Source organism: Embiotoca jacksoni, unplaced genomic scaffold (genome assembly GCF_022577435.1).
Source record: "Embiotoca jacksoni isolate LCO1_2020_lvr unplaced genomic scaffold, fEmbJac1.0.p SCAF_3, whole genome shotgun sequence".
Classification (NCBI taxonomy): Eukaryota; Metazoa; Chordata; class Actinopteri; family Embiotocidae; genus Embiotoca; species Embiotoca jacksoni.
The window spans coordinates 10613040-10633839 of NW_027185381.1; the positions used below are offsets into that span (position 1 = coordinate 10613040).

Genomic DNA, 20800 nt, shown 5'->3' on the forward strand with positions numbered 1-20800 from the left:
CCTATTGTCCTCTTGATTTCTAGGTTGAAAACTAATGCTGATGCTTCCTCAACTCAACCTAATAGTGTCGCACAGAATCTTAAAGACAAGTCAGTGCATTTATCTCTAAAAAAAAAAAAAAGCCTTTAAAAAGTAGTTTGTTTTGCTTTTCTCTTGATTTTGTATTTTTTTTTTTTAGTAGTTTGTACACTTAATTTTCTACGTTTTATATATTGTCTGTTTGACTCCCTTCTCATACTTGTTTCTTCTCCATTTAAATCACATCGTGTGCTTTATAACAATCAGCTTTGCGTGTTTTGATCATGAACAACATAAAACCTTAAACAAACCAAACCCATGTTCCTTCAGAATAATGTGTCTTTTGCTGCCCTCTTCTGTTACAGAGGCTAATTTCACATAAATCATTTGGCATTCGTCAAGTTACCACATTGTAATATAGAAACCAGGGATTGTTAGTAATTGTGAATTGTGACGAACCATTAAGGATTAGACCGAAACCTTCCAATAAACACGACGGACTGAACCTGAAGCCTTTTAATCTCCATTAACATTGTTCTCTCGTCACTCGGATTAGTGCCTTAAACTCACGTGTCCGCTTTATGAAATAAAAAAAAATATATATATATCAACACCGTCAGTAAAACCGGGACAACAATGTGAATTTATTTGGTCGGCGGGGTTTTTATCTGAAGCGTGTTGTCTTCAAACACAACCTGCGGTTTCTTTGTGGCGGCGCCTCGCCAGTGTGCCGTTCACAGCCGACCAATCAGAGCGCGGCTTACTGCGCTCCTCCGTCCAATAGCGGATCGGCTCGTTGCTCGGCCCTGTTGCGACCGAAGCGAGGCAGAAGCGAGTGGACCGGTTCTTGAAGCTAAGCTAATTCAGTCCATTCACAGCCGCCTGGTTCCGCTTTGGTTTAATTTACAACACGGGGACGCGCACCTGCTCTCGAAAAATCGAAGCTACCCGAGACTATTTTTTCTGTTCGGCTAACAAGCAGAAACGGGCTTTTATTTAGGAGAAACCCGCTCGTGTCCCGCTAGCTGAATCGGCAAAGCGGGTAGGCGCCACTTCTGTTTGACAACAGCGCTGCTCGGTCCTGGTGTTGGTGGTGTTGTTGTTGTTGTTGTTGTTCGTAGCGGCTCATTCCTGCGAGCAAGCGAAGATTCAAAAAAAAAAAACACAAAAAAAACCAACCCTCGCACCGGTTTACGCAAATAAGAGAGACAAGCATGGCAGAGTTCCTGGAAGACCCGTCGGTCCTCACGAAGGACAAGCTGAAGACCGAGCTCACCGCCAACAACGTGTCTCTCCCCAGCGGAGAGCACAAAAAAGAAGTGTACGTGCAGCTGTATCTGAAGAACTTAACCGTCCTGAACCACAAGAGCCCGCCGGCCGACACCTTCTCCAGCGACGAGGAGCTGCCCGTCCCCGTGGTGTCCAACAAGAGTCGCTCCGGAAGAGTTGAGTTTCTTGTCTCGCCGCCCGGTTTCAATGAGACATTTTTTTTTTTAAACTCCGTGCGCGGGTGAACTGGCGCCATGATTTTTTTTTGGTTTTTTTTTTGTGTAAGTTTTCGACTTCTTGCCACAGGAAGGGAGGGGGATTGATGCATCTTTTCCGTTTTCTCTCCAGAAAGCCACCAAAAAGACGGACAAGCCCCGCACGGAGGAGGTGGAGGTGACGGACCTCACTGATGAAGACCTGAGACAGCAGCTGGCGAAGCACGGTGTGGACACGGGACCCATTGTTGGTGAGCTGCACACCTCTCACACTTACAAGGACGGAACTTTACGGCATCGAAGAGCCAATTAAAAGATGCGAAAGTCTGATGAACTCGCATTTGTTAGTGTTTGTATTATTATTGATTTATGCAGCACTTCACAGGATAAGGTTACAAAACAAATTCACATGAGCTAAAACATGCATTTAGTCTTTGTTGTAATTATTGCCCAACAGACACACACACACATATGTGTGTCAACACACCTTTCTTATGGCTTCCAGCCGGTCCCAGCAGACTTTTTGCTGAATAGCTCACATGATAAACAACACTGACACAAGAGAAATGAAATAAGACGTAAGATAAAGTGTGCGGTACATAATACGATAAGGCATCCTCCCATACCTACATTAAAACTGTTCGTAATGGAGACGCTCGGTGCGGCGCGGTTTTGGCCCTCAGAGATGTGAAATGCCTGCCAGAGGAGAGGAGATTCGTTCTGGATTTTTATGTCTGTATCGTAGTTTGTCGAGATCCTGATAAATCTGTCATGAAAATAATATCAACTGGAAAATCACCAGCCTGGAAAATACGTCAAATTAGCAAACATCACCGTGTGAATCCTCCTGCGAAAGCGAAAGCGAATGACATGACGTGTTTGCTCTCTCTCTCTCTCTCTCTCTCTCTCCGTCCATTCAGCCTCCACCCGTAAGGTGTACGAGAAGAAGCTGCAGAAGATGTTGGACCAGCCTCCGGCCGAACCCGACGGTCCCACGGACCTCACGGCTCTCCCCAAGGCGGACAGTAATCAGAACGGCAACACAAACTCTGACCAGTACAGCGACAAAGAAGATGGTGAGCTCTGCGACCGCACACCGGCGGGGGTGTTTTGAGACGTCCGCTGACTCAGCGGGGCAAACCTAACTGGACTTAAATATGTCCGTGTGTAGCAAACCTGTTTGATGAACGTCGGACAAGATTATTGATCACCGTGTCTGACGTTCCACTGTTGTGTTTACGTGAACCGCGTTGTCACAGAGGAGCTCGCTGCCCCCGAACCGGAGCCAGTCCCTGAGGTGGAGAAGGCGGCGAGAAGCAGAGGGAAAGCTGCCGTCACCGTCAGAACCAGCAGCAGACGACAAACCAAGGTCAGGAACGTCCTTCTGTTCCTCCTCGCAGCGACTCGAGCGCAGTTTGTTTGGGACGAACATGTTTTATTTGGCACCCGCAGGTGGTGGAGGAGATTATCACTGAAGAGACCCCCAAAAAGGCCAGCGAGAACGTCGTTGAAGACATCCTCGCCAACGAAATAAGCACGCCAGCGGGCATGAGGTAACAGCTGACCCATCGATTTTATGTCCACGTGTTGGGACGCTCACACAAAGTCCAGCGTGTGAATCACGTGTTTGGTAATATTAAGGAACAACAGAACCAAGTGAAAGTTAAGTGTCCTAAAAGAGTGTGAAGGTTAATTCTCCAAAATGGAACGAGTTATTTACTTTTTTCAAAAAGTACAACACAAGGTCCGGTTATTGCCTTTTATTGGATCTTTTGCCGTTGACTCGACTTCCTCAGTCCTGGAGCTGAAGGTAGTTTAGAGACGAACCTCCTTCAGGGGTCGGTCTTTGTCCTCAGCTGTTGACGAGTGAGCAAAACTAAACGTGCTGAAAAAGATCACCAGACGTGGTTGTAAGTTTTAGAAGAAGCCGGGAAGCGGACCTCGAGTTCGGATTTTATTGTTACAAAAAAGTTTTGTTTTGTTCTGTTCCTGCACTCAGTGCGACCTGCAGGCGTCCAATCAGAGGGGCGGCCGGTCGACCTTTGAAACCGAGTGAGTATTGGCTGGACGAGTCCCGTGTGCAGCGCAGCTTCGTCACGGAGAGCCGCTCTTTTTCGGAGTCTTTCTCCCGAGCGGGCGGCGGCGTCTCCTCGAGCAAGGCGCCGGTCCGACGAGGCGTTCTGTCCCTGTTGCTCAAGCTCCTGCTCCTCGCCGCGGTGGGCGGCTCTCTCCTCTACGCCTACCGGAACCTGGATTCGGATCAGATCGCCACCCTCAAGGGCCTCGTGGACAGCGTGGTCGTCCCGCTCCAAGGCGCCGTGGACCAGACCGCCACCTACCTGGGCCTCGGCGGCGGCGCTGCGAAGAGCATCGGCGAGTAAAGACCGTCAGCGGTCGCCTCCCCCGCCGCCGCCGCCGCCGCCTCCCCCGCCGCCTGCCACAGCACAACACAACTCCAGCAGACCCTCTTCTCTTTCCCGCTTCTGGACAAAGGACGCAGATTTAATCGGAACGATAAACTTTCTCCTCTCTGGACTCTGGCTCTCCTCCTCCTCCTCCTCCTCCTCCTCCTCCTCCTCCCCCCCACAAGAGGGAGGTAACGCTCAAACAGTAGCTTCTGGATAACACCGTTTTGTGGCAGTCAGAAGAGACTCGTTTTTAATGTTGATTTGAATCTGTGAATGGTTTGTGTCTTTGTGTGTATTTAACCCTTACCTGTAGAAACGAGTGCAGAACGGAGCGGCCAGTTTACCCGTGCATGGTTGTAGTTTTTGAAGGTCCTACTGTAGTTTTTCATCTTAACGCTGTTGCCAGGTGTTTTTCTGATGGTGAAGTGCCTGGACACCGTCAGCACTGCTCGTGCCCTCCCGCTTCCTGTTTCCAAGCACAAAGCGGCGCTTCTACTAATATCAGAATGTCACGTGTGTCTCTGTATGACTTTCAGCATTAGCTGCGTAGCTATAGTTAGATACGAGTGCTTCATTATTTCTATGGTGCTCAGGTTGATTCAGCTCAAAGGTTCTGAACGTGGTCTGCCGGGAGGAGACGCAAGGTGGGATCAGGTCACGTCGCCGCATGACGAAAATCAGCCCGCATTCGACACCAAGTGAAAACAAACGCAACGCGCGGCGGCTGATCACCGCTCGAAAGATCTCATGTTGGACTCCGATCGTGGCTAAAATCATGACTCTGTGTTGTAATAATGGTTTTATTTACTTGATTTTGAGGTAGGACATTTAATGTTCATTTGCATCTTGTAGCAACATTGTCGTCAATTTACAAACAGCGTTTGTTTAGTATTATCCACCAATCATGTGACAAATACTCCTTGAGGAAACTAAGGATGCAGAGTTTGATTATAGATTATTGATTTCTTTTTTTTTTTTCCATCCATACCAGTATGCCCATCTCAGTTTAAATGCGTCAAACAGGTTTTAGTGCTCTGTTGTGCTTTTTCTTTTGTTCCGTTATTGTAAGATTTCTGATCCTTCGGTCCGATATACTGGACCGGCTGTTGCAGTGCACCCACATAGCCCACCTCACTGACTGCATGTGTCCACACACGGCAGACCAGCAAAGACGACACCCGGGGATAGGAAATCCTCCCGGGGGGGGGGTGCAGTTTCCCGATTTCTTCTACACTTCTGCCTGAGCAAAATTACTACTAGTAAAGACATTGTTATTGTGAACGGGGTTGTTCACCAGGATGCGTTCACTGGAGGTGATGTTGGGGGTGGGAAGATTTCTGGGGGGGGGGTTTGTTTCTATTTTGATATTTTTCTAAAGTGGAGTGTTCAACTTTTTATAGCACATTTTAAAGCAATATGCAACACAAGCAAGTAATACTGTATCTTAATCTGAACCTTTCTGACTTAAGACAAGTGATTGATCATCAGGCAGCTCTCCCACAACGGACAGAAACGACAGGGGTTATGTGGGTAAGGATTTTTAATCTGTTTATTTATGATAATGTAGGCAGTGTATCATAAAATAAACTTGGTTGTTACCAGATTTTTTTTCTCCTGTCTGAATCCTTGGAGGAGAACCCCTGTATTTTTGCATCACTGTGAAGCATCGTCTCAAAAAACTCCTTGAAAATGTCTTTTTCCAGGAAACCATGGCTCTAATTTGTGTCTTGATAACATAGAATTTTATGTCATTAAATAGGAATATCTAGTGCACATAATACAAAATTACTGACTCATAAATGCATTTATATATTAACATATTAATGCTTTTACAACACAAACACAATGTTACTAAACTTTTGTGGATAATTAACTTACATTAAAGTCAATTCAACATTAAATTATTTATTTTCAAACTAGTTTTTTATACAAGTGCAATTTACAAAAATCTTTTAATATAGCAACACTTTTGTAACTACATTTGAACAATATATTATATTTTTTTTTAAACCCATTTGTTTTCTTTTTGTGTGCATTGGGCATAAAATATTTTGGTTTAAAAATGTAACTCGACCAGTTTTTAATAACCAAAATCATCGTGTCCAAAATAACTGCACGGGGAGAACACGCAAACTCACAGAAAGGCTCCCGGCCGAGGTTCGGACCTTCTTGCTGTGAGGCGACGGTGCAAAACCACTTTCCCAGTGCGCCGCCCTAAACAAACAGAAATCCACAAATTGAGGTTTTGTTTCTACTCCCAAGAGTTCCAGTTACACAAACAAAGTGTCAGGCAGCTTTGACAATTTCTCTTTCTAAACCACGCACGCTAAAAAGTCCAAAGTTGGTTGAAGCACAAAAAGCTGTGACATGTCAAGTAGATATTAAATGTTTTCTTTTATTGAACAAAAAAAAGTACATATGAGATGAACATAAGAATTTTGAGTATAAGAATGTGTCAAAATAAATGAACTGAACAATGAACTAACTGAACAATGTATATTTAAACTAATTAGGCTATAGTAGCTTTTTTTTTCAATTTACACAGAATTCAAACCTCAACATTTTTGACACAACATAAAAAAATAATTATAACAAGCTAACAAAGATAAAGTTGTGTCAAGTTAACATTTTTATATTTAGTTACATAACATAACCGGGCAGAAGAGACGGGTGGTTTTCCTGGTTGGACGAAGGCGATCCGTTTGTCGGCCGTGGGGTGGAGATGATGCTTCGGTCGGTAGGGGGAGGGCCTTCCCCTTCCCCTTTGTCCTCCCCTTTGTCTTCCCCTTTGCCTTCCCCTTTGCCTTCGTCTTCTCCTTCTCCTTCAACCATCAGGGGGACCTGAGGTACGGAGTCCTCCATCTGGAAGTCTTGGGTGGTACTGAAGTTGTGGATGGAGCTGGAAGACTCGGGTGATTCCAAACTTCTGGTGACGGACAAGCCGTCTCTGAAGGCCTTCATCACACGGATCTGAGAGACGAGAGGGAGACTGTCAGATTCAGCATGTGAAGGATTAAAGGAAATTGTGGCGTTTTCCTGCCCGGCTCTGCCTGCCTTACTCTCAACGGTCCATTCTGACAGTGGATCAGTCCGTCCACTATTTGGCCATTGTTGTCCTGAGTGTTTGACACTGTGGACAGTTTTCTAATTCTGCTGAAAGTGCAAAGTGTCTCTGAGCGCACCTTATGGGCATTGTTGTCAGAAAAGCAACCAGGTGCAGGTGTTTTTAAAAGGCGAAACCAAACCTGTGCCTCGATGCGGTGGATGCCCCGCCACCGGTACACCTTGTTCTCCCTGAGCTCCATCTCTTTGTGGTCAGTCTCATCCTCTGTGACCTCCTGCTGTGTGCATTCAATCATCTTATCAAGGAACTTCAGCCAGCTGTCAGGCACACTGGACACAAGCTGAGAAAGAACAAATATTACATCCCTGTCAGAGACAACAGTGGCATTATGTTAAGTGATGATGCACGACGGGACGTCTGCTTGGAAAACTTTGTTGCATGTCATCGGGTTGTTTTTTTTTTTTGCTCCCTTAATTTCCTGTCCTATCAAAACAAAGTTGATCATCTATTTAAAAAATGTCTCTCACCTGTCCCCACAGAAGACTGCCAAATCCCAGGAAGATGCACCACAGCCATTGCTCGAGATCTAGTCCCACACAGCTGAACAGATTACCAACACACTGCACGATTGTCAACTACAGAAGGACAGAGGGACAACGTCACACAGAGATTCTCTCATCATTGAACAATGTCCGTCTGAGCAGGTGGGACAACTTCAGGATTACCTGAGCGACGATCGTTCCCAGGATGATGGAGCAGAAGATGCGGTTTTTGAAGACACTCTCGAAGACGTTCCTCTCTCCGTGGATCTTGCGGGCATTGAACTCATTGAAGATTTGCATGAGGACGAACGTATTGAATACGATGGTGTAGTGGGCGGAGGGCTGGGCGTGGAGGGGGGCGTTCCTGCCACTGTCGATGTGAAGCATCTTCTCGCCTGTAGGAGAGACGAACGGACATTACTGAGCGGGTGGGTCTGCTTTTGTTCAAAACTTTCATTTACAAACGCCTAACTCGCGGGGCACTCTGAGACGGCAGACCTCCGCCACGGTGAACGGTTCAATCCTCTTTGTTGTGTTGATGCTACAGTTGTGCCAGTTCCAGTTTTCCCCTTTTGAGACCACCGTCCCTGAATGCTCCGTCACGGTGAATGTTTCCTGGATTAACTCAGAAAAAGTTCACGTGGATGAAAGAGAATTACCGCTTGTGATGTGAAGCTGTCGTATTTCTAGAATTGTCCATGTTTTGTCACTATTGGACTTCACGACTGAATTTCAAGATGGATGGCGCTTAGGAGGCGCTTGCTCTTGCAATGTTCATGAAAATGGAAAAAAACAATTTGTGGAAACCCCCCATGAGATTAAGATCCTCTTCTTCTTACACCACGAGTCAAGTTTGATGAAACAGACAAACAAACCATCATCTCCTTGGCAGAAGTTAGGATCTAACTGACATTGTTGATGGGATTTCAGAAGGATTAAGAATTAATGATTATTTAGTGCATTGCAGTTTATGTAAATATTTGTCATGTTTTTTTTCACCAACTAACTGGTTATTAAGGGATTTAAAAAACAAAACAAACAAAAAAAAACATTTGCTTCTTAAATCGTGGAAAAAAAACAACATTATGTTTACATTTAGAAGGAATTCAAAATACATTGAGGACAACAAAGCTTAAAGAGAAGCACACATAGATATAGAATTATTATGTACATGCACATGTATGAAAAAATACTGCAAAGTTGTGTAAAAGTGCTGCAATAAATACTGAATGTATTTTTTATTTCTATACATACAGCGGGTGGTTATGTGCCGAATCCATGTACTATATATGTACAGTATAAACTTATATAAACTATATGCTTAGATTTAGAGACTAATATGTTACATTTACCAAGTAACAAAGCCCCCCTGAAACTCAATCACAGCACCTCGTTCTCAACGTCCCTTCACTGACAACCGGTTTTACCTCGGAGCTCATTTCACATTTTTACTGAACACTATCTGTTGAAGGCTAAATGAAGTCAGGCTCCCAACCAGTGTGTCAACACCTGAACATATACGAGTTGTACGACGGCCTCACGTCGGCCTTTAGAGGGAGGCTGTGGCTCAGACGGCAGAGTGGGTCGCGCACCGATCGGAAGGTTGGTGGTTCGATCCCCAGCTCCTCCTGTCCACATGCCCGAGTGCCCCTGAGCAAGACACTGAACCCTAAGTTGCTCCCGATGATGTACCGTCGGTGTGTGAATGTGCTCCTGATGGCAGCACCTTGCATGGTGATCTGTCTCATTAGTGTGTGTGTGAATGGGAAAACCACGTTAAAGGGCTTTGAGACCCAAAGGTGATAAAGCGCTATACAAGTACAGACCATTTACATCATGTGGCAAGAGTATCCTAGTTGTTCAAAGGTATCTCAGGTTAGTAACTGGAAGGACGGAGTCTTCAGTGCAAAGACTCCTCTGCTTCAGATCACTTTGTCAAAAGGAACTTTCGGCCGCTGGAGATGGACAGCAATTTCAGTTCATCTCATATATAATAATGTGGATCAGTGGCCCTATACTCAAACACAGTGACTTTGTTTCAGGCCGTGAAGCTGTGGTGCGTTCACTGACCAACAAAGAGTAGAGTGAAGACGATGATAAGCTGGTAGATGGCGTGTCCCAGAATGTTCTTCATCATGGTGCGGGAGATGAGCGTCTTCATGCGGCCATATGGTTTTCTGAGCAGCAGGGACTCAGTTGGAGGCTCGGTGGCGAGAGCCAGTGAAGCAAAGGTGTCCATGATGAGGTTGACCCATAACATCTGCACAGCTTTCAGAGGAGAGTCCTGGAAAACACATTTTGACGTTATCTGTCATATTGTTCGCAGCTCAGCTTCAGCTGTGTACTGTACATCTCTGAAAAAGTGAATTCTTATGTTAGAGACGAGTACGGCGTAGCACAGGGGTCCCTTTTGGGTTCAGTTAGTTAACGGGAATGATACGGCACATTTTTGTAAACTGACATCCGTAACATGGACACCTGTGACTGAGGAGAGGAGACATTGAGGAAAGGATGTGATATACAATTAGGAGTCTGCGCAGGGTGTTTTATTTTGAAAATGGACAGGATGCTCGCTGCTTTTCCTGCCGTCTGATCTGCTTCGTGAAGCCTGACGCGATCTCTGTCCAGCGTTCCTTAAAATAGGAGGTTTTCAGGAGGCTCTGACCTGGGTAATGCAGGCTCCAGTGAAGGCCACGGTGACAGCGACCACGTTGACAGTCAGCTGGAACTGCAAGAACTTGGAGATGCTGTCATATACGTTCCTGCCCCACATAACAGCCTTGACGATGCTGCTGAAGTTATCGTCAGTCAGGATGATGTCAGACGCCTCCTTTGCTACATCCGTCCCTGCGATGCCCTGCAGATCACAGCACGTCGGCGAGCTCACGTGAACCTGGCACCATTCTCATTGGTCGACAAAACATTCCGCAAAACCATCTTCAATGTAACAAATGGAACGAAATGCATTCGAGGACGTTGTCGACAGTCGTTACCATGGCAAAGCCAACATCTGCTTTCTTGAGGGCGGGACCGTCATTTGTTCCGTCTCCAGTGACAGCAACAACCTGCCTCTCTCCCAGCACTGTGCTGTCAATGATACCTGAGAAGATGATGGACAGTCACACGGCTGAGACACTCTACAGTTCATCCTGACTAGGACCACCTTTAAACTCATCTTAAAACTTTCATTTTCTAACAAGGTTGCCATCTAATTTGTACGTGCTCACATCTTCTCTTATTTACTCTTTTGAAGAATGCCTTTTATTGAATTCAATGCTGATGTGTACGTAACAAACTGATCTTTTATCAGCCCAATCTATCCAGCCCCCACTGTGTGCCGCCCCGCCCACCCTGTGCAACCCGGTTTAAAGTCAAACCTTTGACCAAAGTGTGTTTGTCCGACGGAGATGATCTGGCGAGGACTCTCAGTTTGGGCCAAATCTCATCAATACGCTGCTGCTCAATCTGCAGAGACAGAAGACGAGAGTGTGGCGTCGTAACTGCAAAACATTCATTTTGTAAAGTGATGCTGGTCTCCACTAAAGCAGCGACTCTCAACAACTGGGCCCAGACTTTGTGGCAGTCTGTTCGGTGTTAGCTATTGTGCCACAAAAATGTAATCTTACAAGAGCCACATATCCATCTCCCTCCACACCAACCTGCCACTCCCTTCTGTCACACAATGACGGTGAGCACAGGTGCATAAGATTTCAATGTCCTCACGTTTCTGTATTTTATATTGTGACTTCGCTGGGATGTTTGTGCGTCACTGTACAGAATGATGTGCGGGCATGTGCAGAGATTTTCAATTGCTAATCCCGGGAGATCAATCAAGTCCTTTGTCTCTGTGTTCGTCTCACCTTGCCCAGCTTGTTGCGGATTCGTTGGTTGAACTCTTTGCCCTCGATACACAGGAAGTCGTCTCCAGGTTGCAGGATGCCACATTTGATGGCGATAGCGCGGGCGGTATTAATGTTGTCTCCGGTCACCATGCGGACAGTGATCCCAGCCCGCTGGCACATTCTGATGGCGCTTGGTACCTGGTGGGAACAACAAAAGAAAAAAGCAAGCAGAAAATGATGTATACTGAGGTTGATGCAATGGTCTGGATAGATGACAGAACACTGAAGACATAAAGGTAAAATACTAAATGATGGATAAAGAAAACAGACTGATGATGCGCTGATCACAGCTTCACACACTTATTGCAGCTGTTCAAAAGTAATGTTGACGATGACATGTTGGGGTACACAGAGTGTGTTTGTGGTTGGAATAATGAGAGAGCAGTGACAACTGCTTTATGCATTATTACTGTGGTTGGCTGGTTGCCTCCATGTACTCCTGTATAAATGTGGAGGTGACATACCTCAGGTCGTAATGGGTCCTCAATGCCGACCACCGCAATGCATGTGAGGTCAGTGATGATGTGGGCCTCTTTGTCCCAGTCGGGCTCTCCATCACTGGCAGAGAATTCTCTGAAGGCGAGGCAGATGGTCCTCAGTCCCTCAGACGCCATCGTCTCAACCACCTTCTTCATGAGGGCATCTCGATCCTGAGGTCTCAAGGTTTTGGTCTTGCCGCCGCCCGTAATGATCTTGCAGCACCTGGAACCACGGGACAGTCGTGTGATTATCACCTGACTGAGCACAGAGCGCTGTGAGCAGAAGCAGTAAACCTACTTGTTGAGCAGGATCTCAGGGGCCCCCTTGCTGAACAGTACGTAGTTGCAACCTTCGGTCTTTAGCACAGTGCTCATGGACTTCCTCACAGAGTTGAAGGTGTAGACCTTTACTAGTTTCTCTTCTGGGATTCGATTGCGGACAGTCCGATAGTCCTGCTGCAGGTCGAGGGTGAATCCCAGTAAGGCACATTCAGTCTTGTTTCCGATCTGGCCGGGCAGCTCGCCATCTTTCTCAGGAACCTGCAGGGAGCAACAACAGCAGAAAGGATGTAAAATCCAAGCACAAGTTGATGAATATTCAGCTAGAATATTTCAATGAATATTATGCAATGTTCTAGTAATGTTTTCAAGGGGAAGTTTTTTGTTTTTTTTCTCAGGATGTTCTTCTTAAAAGTGGGATGAAGTTTAATCCAAAAACAAAATGTGTTAACATTCTTAAAATGTTTTTCATAACATTGTCAAAACATTATGCCCTGATTGTTAAAATGTTTGTTCTCTATTTTTGTTGGCAGAACTATAAAGCAAAGACTCCCGTACGGGGACAGTGTGCAATGTGCACGTACTAGTTATTCAGAAATAGCACATTTTACTTAACCAAAGATGGATGTTCTTGTATATTTATCCTGTAATAGCAACTTCGATCTATTACGTAACCCCTTGAGGGTTTCGAGCTTAAGGTTATACTGTTATACTAAAAAAACGGATTATTTAATCCAGAAGAGTATCAGGAATAATTGATTATAATAATACAAAACATTTCTAGTCAGCAGAGAACTGATGAAAAGGTAAGTGATGACCAGAACTTGTTGGTGCTTTTGAACTCTTCTATCTGAACCTGTGTGTGTGCTCTGTGCCGCGGATCGAGGCTGTGGAGGCTCTTCGAACCAACCTGCCCTCTGAGCCTAATGCTGAACTGAAGGAATGTCTATTTACAGCTCACCAAAATATTGGAGGTGTAGCCACAGTTGACCGCGATGCCCGTGATGAGCAGGTCCAGGATCTTGGGGGGGATGAGGTCTGGACTTGGCACCTCTTTGTAGTGTTTTTCAGCGATGTAGGCCTGCACCACTGTCATCCGGTTCATCGTCAGTGTGCCAGTCTTATCGGAGCAGATGGCCGTGGCGTTGCCCATCGTCTCACAGGCGTCCAGGTGGCGGACCAGGTTGTTGTCCTTCATCATTTTCTGACAATGCAGGAGAGCAGCATTGCCTCAGTCAGAGTATTCTGTTCTGAATTCACTTAAGACATTTGCAGAAGGAACTATGTTTCATCCAGGATTGTTTTGTTCCTTTACTACTTTTCTACTAATGGTTGATGCTCCCAACTAATGAGTACAACAAAATGAGTGCTAAAACTACAAATATATAACAATTGTTCAACATATAACAGATGCCTGTTCATATTACACAAAACTAAACTTTCAAGAAATTATAAAAATCACATGTTTTTGGTCTGACATGGTACAAGCCTGTTTACAAATAGTGTTCCGGTTGACAGAGTGTAAATGCTGCATACAAGCAGACCTTGACTGAATAGGCGAGGGAGATGGTGACGGCCAGAGGGAGACCTTCAGGAACAGCCACCACCAGCACCGTCACACCGATGATGAAGAACTTGACCATGAACTGCATGTAGATGGGCAAACACTTCCCAGAGAAGGGAACCCCCTGAACCCAAAAGGTATCAATCAGGAAGCGAATGATGAGGATGATGACCGTGAGCAACGCCACGATCGCACCTGAAGACACAGACGGAGAGAGACAGACAAAAAGAGAGACAGAGTTCAAGCTGAGCGGTGAAGCTGATCGTGAGCACATCTAATGTAGCAAACAGCGAGAGGCGGGGAACAGCAGTTCTCGGGTGATGTTGACAAGATGTCTGTGATATTCACACTCTGCTCACCAGTTATCACATTCATGTTCGTACCTGCTTTGCCGATCTGCCAAGCCAGCTTGGTGAGCTTCTCCTGGAGGACAGATTTCTCCTTAACTGGTGCCTTTTTCTTATCATTCGCCGCGTCTTCCTCCTCATTGAGTGCCGGCATCTCCCCAACGTCTTCACCCTTTTTTCCTACAAAGGGCAAAGAAAATCAGTAAAACATTCAGGTGTCAGAACACAATTCATCAAAGCTACTGCTGATGCCAACAACAACAACAACAAAAAAATCACAGTTTTTGTTTATCTAGCTTTCCCATGGATTCTCTCATATAAGCCATCCCTTAAATAATGGTTAAATCTTAATGCACAGCCAAGGAAGTTTTTTTTACTATCAAGTATTACTACTTGGCAAACCACTGCTAAACTGATGTCAATGAAATCAACACTTCCTGCAGATGTTTCACTTTACAAGCTTACCAGGAAAGGGATATTCAATTTGAGCTCCCAGAAGGTTTTTAATTTGAAACATCAGAAAATGTTTGATTTAACTGATGCCAATTTAACCGCAATTTTAAAAAAAAACTTAACAGCAATTGACTGCTATAAGGCCTTTAATTAGAAAACAAGAGTTTTTAATTTGACACAGATACAGAAAGATGTGACTCTGAGCCAACCAATGCTGACTTCATCAGTCAGTAACCGCCATTTGGAAAATATGACCAAATCATCTCTGAAAAAACGCTGCTCTAACTTCTTCTCTTCATAATGTAAGTGCTTCCTTTTCATTAAGTTTAAAATGTGTGTAAACCGCTGTGTTAAGTTTCAACACCCTCTTGTGGACTTTGGGACAGTACTCAGGCCATGAGTGATGTTTCACAAGAACACAGACTGAGAAAGGAAAACGTCTTTAATCCCACAAACTTCACTGATGTCACACAGGTTTGAGTTCTGGGTTCAGTCGAAGACTGAATTTTAACAAACATCTCCATAATCACGACAAGAAACTAGTTCACGAAGAAACTACTCTCCACACACCAACAAGAATGAATCCGGTGAGAATGTGTGACACTAGCTGACGAATGACCCCGTTATTAGATCTCAGTGGGTGTCTATGTGTTTGCACATGTGCAGCCCTGCAGCTGGTTTTAATGCCGGTGTTTTGTCCCAAACACAAACGTACATGTGACTACAAAGAAAAAAGCAGAGGGGTCATATCTCACTGCCATCCTCAGCTTCTTCTGTCCACATGTGAAAGTGGTCTTGAGCAAAACAAGATTAGGTTCCAGCTTTGTACGGGGGCTTTTCCATTAGAAGGTGATTAAGATGCAAGAAATGTTTTGGATCAAATCACAATAAAACTAAATCTAAATGGATTTTGTTCATATGGTTTACTTCAGGACTTACCTTTCTTGTCCTTTGTCTTGTTTTTCTGCTCATCTTCCTTCTTGCTGGTTTCATCAACAACTTCGCCTTCACCAGTACCGATCAGCATTAAGATGATTCCAGTCTGGGAGTTCACACCTACCGCAGTAACTACCATCCTGCCAGAGCCCTCCATCACATGGGTACCTGAGAGAAAGACATGGCTGAGGAATTTTGCCATTTTCCATTTTCCCCTAAAAACTTCACAAAAATCACATGGTTTGACCCTGTGTCTTGTTTAGGAGATAGACCGAGGGGTATGATATTTGATCAAATCAAAACGTGTGCTCTCACTGTATCATCTCAAGCTTTTGGCAAGGTTTCTGTGGCAACTTGGGTACCAACTCCTTGGCTTTGAGCGCAATTATTTTGTGTGTATACTCATGCACACTCATTCTCATTTTTAAAACCAATGAACCAATGATCGACAAGTAGTCAGTTAAGGTGGTGTGGCTGCAGACTGTGATGTTTTAAATTTTGAGGGGCACAAACTGGGTCCAAGCAACCATTGCAGTTATGTATGTGTAACTGGGGAGCTTGAAGCAGGTACAATACACTCCCTAAAATTTACTCGTGTTTGGTTTAAACATTTTTCACACAGAGTCCCCATGAAAATACAGTTATTTCTTAAGTATTTTTAATTGGTTTAAAACTGTTAGAAGAGGTTTGATGTTCAGTCTGTATGTGTGAAAATGATGATCAGATTTAACACGGTGCAGAAACTGGCTCCTAAAAGCTGACAAAGATTGCATCGGTCACACTGAACGTGGCTGTAATTTGATGTGAATGGAGCGGAGTTATGCACCTGATAGTAACATGGGGTCTTTGTGAATATCCTTCTTGACATGATCCGACTCTCCGGTCAGAGAGCTCTCGTCAACCTTCAGATCGTTGCTCTGAATCAGGACACCATCAGCAGGGAGGAGGTCACCTGGAACGCCAACACAAAAGAGGTCACAACTGCTCATCCTCATCTGTTCATCATTATATAATCAGTCTGTCACATGACAAACCGGAAAAGAAACAAAGTTAACTGGTGCAGTGATGGAAAAATATTTTCTTCATCCCGAGACATTTTTTTTAAATTCTGCTGTTTTTTGGTTTTTTTTAAATAAATAACATACAACGTTGCAATCTGCAGGGATATTAAAGAAACTTTATATAGACAGTTACATTCTCATGTTTACATGTTAATATGTAAGGAAGACAAGTCAGTAATTGAAAGCAGACAGCTAGGTTTGATACGTAGCTCTCATCATCATTGGGGTAAACTGGTAAAGTTGACATTGAACCAGCAGTGAGCTCTACCATAGAGCTTCGTCTTCTCTCACCATATTTGACGAGTGCGATGTCGCCGACAACGAGTTCTGAAACGTTGAGCTGGATCACCTCCCCCTTTCGGACTACATTGAACTTGTGCTCCTGCTCAATGCGGCTTTTCAGGCTGTTGAACTGTTTCTCTTTGCTCCAGTCGTTGAAGGCCGCCACCAGCACAACACAAAAAACAGACAGGAGGATGGCGGCACCTTCAATCCATCCGGCCTCCTCCTCACCATCCTCCCTTTTAGAAGCTCCCAATCCACAGTCTGAATGGAGACAACACAGGCTGGAGTTTTAGTTTTCTGTACCGATGTCACTGTTACTTACATATTACAGGAAGTGGCCTCTGACTTTTCTGTACAGGACTATCAAGGTTTTGGAGGATAAGTCTAGCCCAACTTTAATAGGACACGTCACACTCCTGTGTTTGTTTTTTTAAAGATGGTGTACTCTAAACTGAGTGATGACCTAATCAGACCACATGACTCCTGCCAGGTCCCTTGTCACCACATTTCTACCATTGATGGACACTAATTCAGTGATACCAACATTCCATGTCCTATAACTGACTCATAAAAAAAAAACAGAAATGGAAAGAAACACAAAGCCTGCATGTTTGTCTCTCCACATATCAAAAGTCAAGATTTGCTTTTGTTTACTACTGATCAGTCCCTCCAGGAAATCACGATCTTACGCTCGCAATAATTAAAGCAAATTCAAGCAATCTTCGCAATATTTGTGAGAACTTGGAATTTTTCAAAATCCCCACAACTGCATTGCTGTAGTTTCATTGTGGTGACTTTGCACCTAAACCCATAATATGCCGATGCACCTGGTCTTCATGTGGCATGGTATACCATCTCACAGCTATGCTCCTGTCTCACCGTGGTGTGCCCCGATAGGCTCATCAGTTTGGCATCCGGTTACAATAAAGTTAATGAAACTTTTCTAAAGATGTAAAGTTTTCATTTCACCAAACAGTGAATATAATTAAAAAAAATAGAAACTCACTCAGATTCTCAGTATCTTGCGGATAGTAGAAAGAAAGGCTGAATGAAATTGCGGCTGCCACCAGCAGGATGACTAGCGTGACATCCTGCAGGGCTTCCCACACTAACATCAAAAAGGATTTGGGTTTTTTAGGAGGGATGATATTCTCTCCAAACTCCAGTTTCCTTCTTTCGATGTCGTCTGGGTCTCCATCTAAACCTGCAGCAGAAGACAGGAAGACAACATCACTCCAAATGTCCTCCTCTGAGCCCTTACACCGTTAAACTTTGTTTATATTCCATCTAACATCTGTTGATCCAAGACAATGCCTGATCCTACCCTCTTCACATGTTTTAAACTCTGAAAAACAAATTCACGAGTGATTTGACATCTGTAAATATTGACAAACATGATCATTATTAATCTCACATTTGCAGAATTATTTAACCCCATAGAATACCAGTGTTTCTATCTTTGGAGAACAAAATAATGTTTGTCCAAACTTTGCTCAAACTCAATGAGGTTTATTTTAACATCTATTTAGACAGACATTCAGTATAAAAATATTCTACTAGATTTAAACAAATCTTTCTTTAATAACAACAACAACAATAAAATTGAAGCATAGGTATGAAGCTGACAGATCTGTTGCCTTGTGAATGGGTGGAAAATGTATGTTAATACATAATATTACAATATCAAATGTGTCATTACACCATGCCATGTTTTCTAATTTGTATCTTGAACACAAGCTCTTAGGTTTTGTTAGTACCACGCATTTGCTTTAGCTCGCTGATGAAGATCTGAACTCACACAGCTCTTATTCCCTTAAAAAAAAAAAAAAGGTCAAGATGAAGGATGTGAATTGCTTTTACCATTGAAAAATAAAAGAGAGCACACAGCTTTTGCAAGCGGACACAAATGTAGAGTTGACTTTCACCATCGCCGGGTTAACCATCCCTCAAGTCAGACTAGAATAAAACGAATATGTTTTGGGTTAATGACAAACCTCCCGTTGTCCTCGGGTCAAAATGTCCCGCAGCTGTGTTCAACCAAGTTCTTTTTTTATTTTCATATTTTTGGGGATCATTGGTGACAAGGAGGCTGTGAGGGTTTCTTTAAAGAATGATGACCAATGATCCCAAAAAAATATAAAAATATAGAAATAAAATAGAACTTGGTTGAACACAGCTGCGGGTCATTTTGACCCGAGGACAACGGGAGGATTAAACCTTTCCCTGCTCTGGAGGCATCAGTTAGCTTCATTTTCAGGTTCCTCAGTCAGTTACTTCAAGGAGCCAATGGTAGAAGAGAATCTATCAAATATGGACTCGTCATCAGACGACTAACTGGAAATTATTGACGATTCAATAAAAGTCAAACAAATTCTGAGACGTTAACAGTATAGCAAGGTGTCTAAACTTTACTTCATGATACAACATTTTAAAAAGGCTTGTTTTTAAAAATGTCTTTTTCTTTTATCTCATCAAAATTCAAAATGTATCCAACATACTTGGGGTGCTCAAACTTTTGCATACAGCTGACTGCAGTGGCTCTGAATGAAAACACCTACAGTGGAGTGTCACCCGGGCTGTGGCTGAGCTCAAATTTAGTTTCAGATCCACATCTTTGGTGCCGTGATGCTCCAGCTGGCTGTCAGCCCTGCTGCTTTAGAAAGACAGTCTGGGACGCATATTTACCTTTGATGGGTGCCGTTTTCAGTCTGGTACACAGTCCATTAACGTCTCCATAGCACTCCTTGATCTTAGCAATTGCTTCCAGTCCTCTTAATTCCATGAGCGAGCACAGCTCCCGCAATAAACTAGTGGGAGAGTCGCTGGCCATTTCTTCTTCCTCAAGGACTCAACAGAGGCCCGCCAATAAAACAGACTCGATGGTAGGCCTGAGGGGCAGATCAAGCCTGACAGAGACTCTGTGATTGTAGGGGGGATACACAGATAAGGTCATTTCAGAGGCCTAATGAGAGAACAAAAAAAGTAACCATAGGGAAGAAACTTTGAATTAATATACAAAAAGTGCAGGATTGTATCATCATATGATTTAACTGAAGTTAATATCCAAATATCACTTGACTGGAAATGATAAGTTGTTGAAATAAAATCAACCTCGAAGGTCTGAGCACACACATGCACTCAGGACAACAGGAGGGGACTGGTTCAGCTTATTGATGTGTGTTTCACCTGCATTGTAACATTACTGAAGCTGTATATATTTATTTTTATTTTATCCTGATCAGACCAGCTCATTCTCTGAAGAATGAGTTTAATCGTCTTTGAAGAATCTCAATCGAGTCGGATGACATTTTAGATTAAACAGCTCCGAGTCATTTCCCAGTTAATAATGCGGCATAAACTGAGATAAAGGTGGCGTCTCCAGGTGTTGTGGTGACTTTGTGGTGACTTTGTGGTGACTTTGTGCCTGACACACAGCAAAACTGTGCAGACCGACGTTGTTGAACGCGAAATATTTCTGGAAAAATAATCACGTTTTTTTTTCTCCCTTGTGTCCACGAAATTTAAGATATTGAAGTTTAGTCGCGTTTAGTTGAAACATTTTAAAATTGAGTTAACATCCAGTAATTATCGGTAGATTAACGTTCATTTAAAATAAGGTATTTTACTGACATGAGTATCTTGGTAGCAAATTTTGTTTTTGTTTTTTGTTTTTTTACACTCATTACCTACTTTTTTCAAAATAATCAGAAAATTGTGTGAAGCAATTTTGTCTATTTAATTACAAAAAAAAAAAAGGATACATAACTTCCATGTCAGATTATCGTGTTATTAAATGATTTATTAATTCGGGTTTATTCTCCTGATAAAAGTTTTAATCTGGAAACCCTGAGCCGTTGAAAGAGCCGTTGAAACTAGCTTCGTCCTTATCGTCAACGAACTGGACATTTTAATCTTTCCCTCCACCTAGTGTGGACAAAAAAAAAACTATAGAAATAAAGTTTAGTTGCGTTTAGTTTA

At 43.6% G+C, this 20800-nt stretch overlaps 1 protein-coding gene and 1 pseudogene across 1 annotated transcript; one reads left to right on the forward strand and one right to left on the reverse strand.

Moving 5' to 3' along the window:
* Nucleotides 1–519: 519 nt before the first annotated feature.
* On the reverse strand, nucleotides 520–19625 carry LOC138206095 (plasma membrane calcium-transporting ATPase 1-like; annotated as a pseudogene).
* tmpob (thymopoietin b) lies at nucleotides 838–5513 on the forward strand. The gene is made up of 6 exons (XM_069162592.1): nucleotides 838–1463; nucleotides 1636–1753; nucleotides 2423–2578; nucleotides 2762–2871; nucleotides 2955–3055; nucleotides 3502–5513. The coding sequence occupies exons 1-6, from the start codon at nucleotides 1233–1235 to the stop codon at nucleotides 3881–3883; spliced, it is 1098 nt and encodes a 365-aa protein (XP_069018693.1). The 5' UTR covers nucleotides 838–1232; the 3' UTR covers nucleotides 3884–5513.
* Nucleotides 19626–20800: the final 1175 nt, after the last annotated feature.

Excerpts from the sequence above, each read along its gene's own strand:
- tmpob (XM_069162592.1), top strand. The coding sequence starts at position 1,233 with ATGGCAGAGTTCCTGGAAGACCCGTCGGTCCTCACGAAGGACAAGCTG. Across the intron at positions 1,464-1,635 it reads ACAAGAGTCGCTCCGGAAGA|AAAGCCACCAAAAAGACGGA; the intron begins GTTGAGTTTCTT and ends TTTTCTCTCCAG. Across the intron at positions 2,872-2,954 it reads GCAGCAGACGACAAACCAAG|GTGGTGGAGGAGATTATCAC; the intron begins GTCAGGAACGTC and ends TGGCACCCGCAG.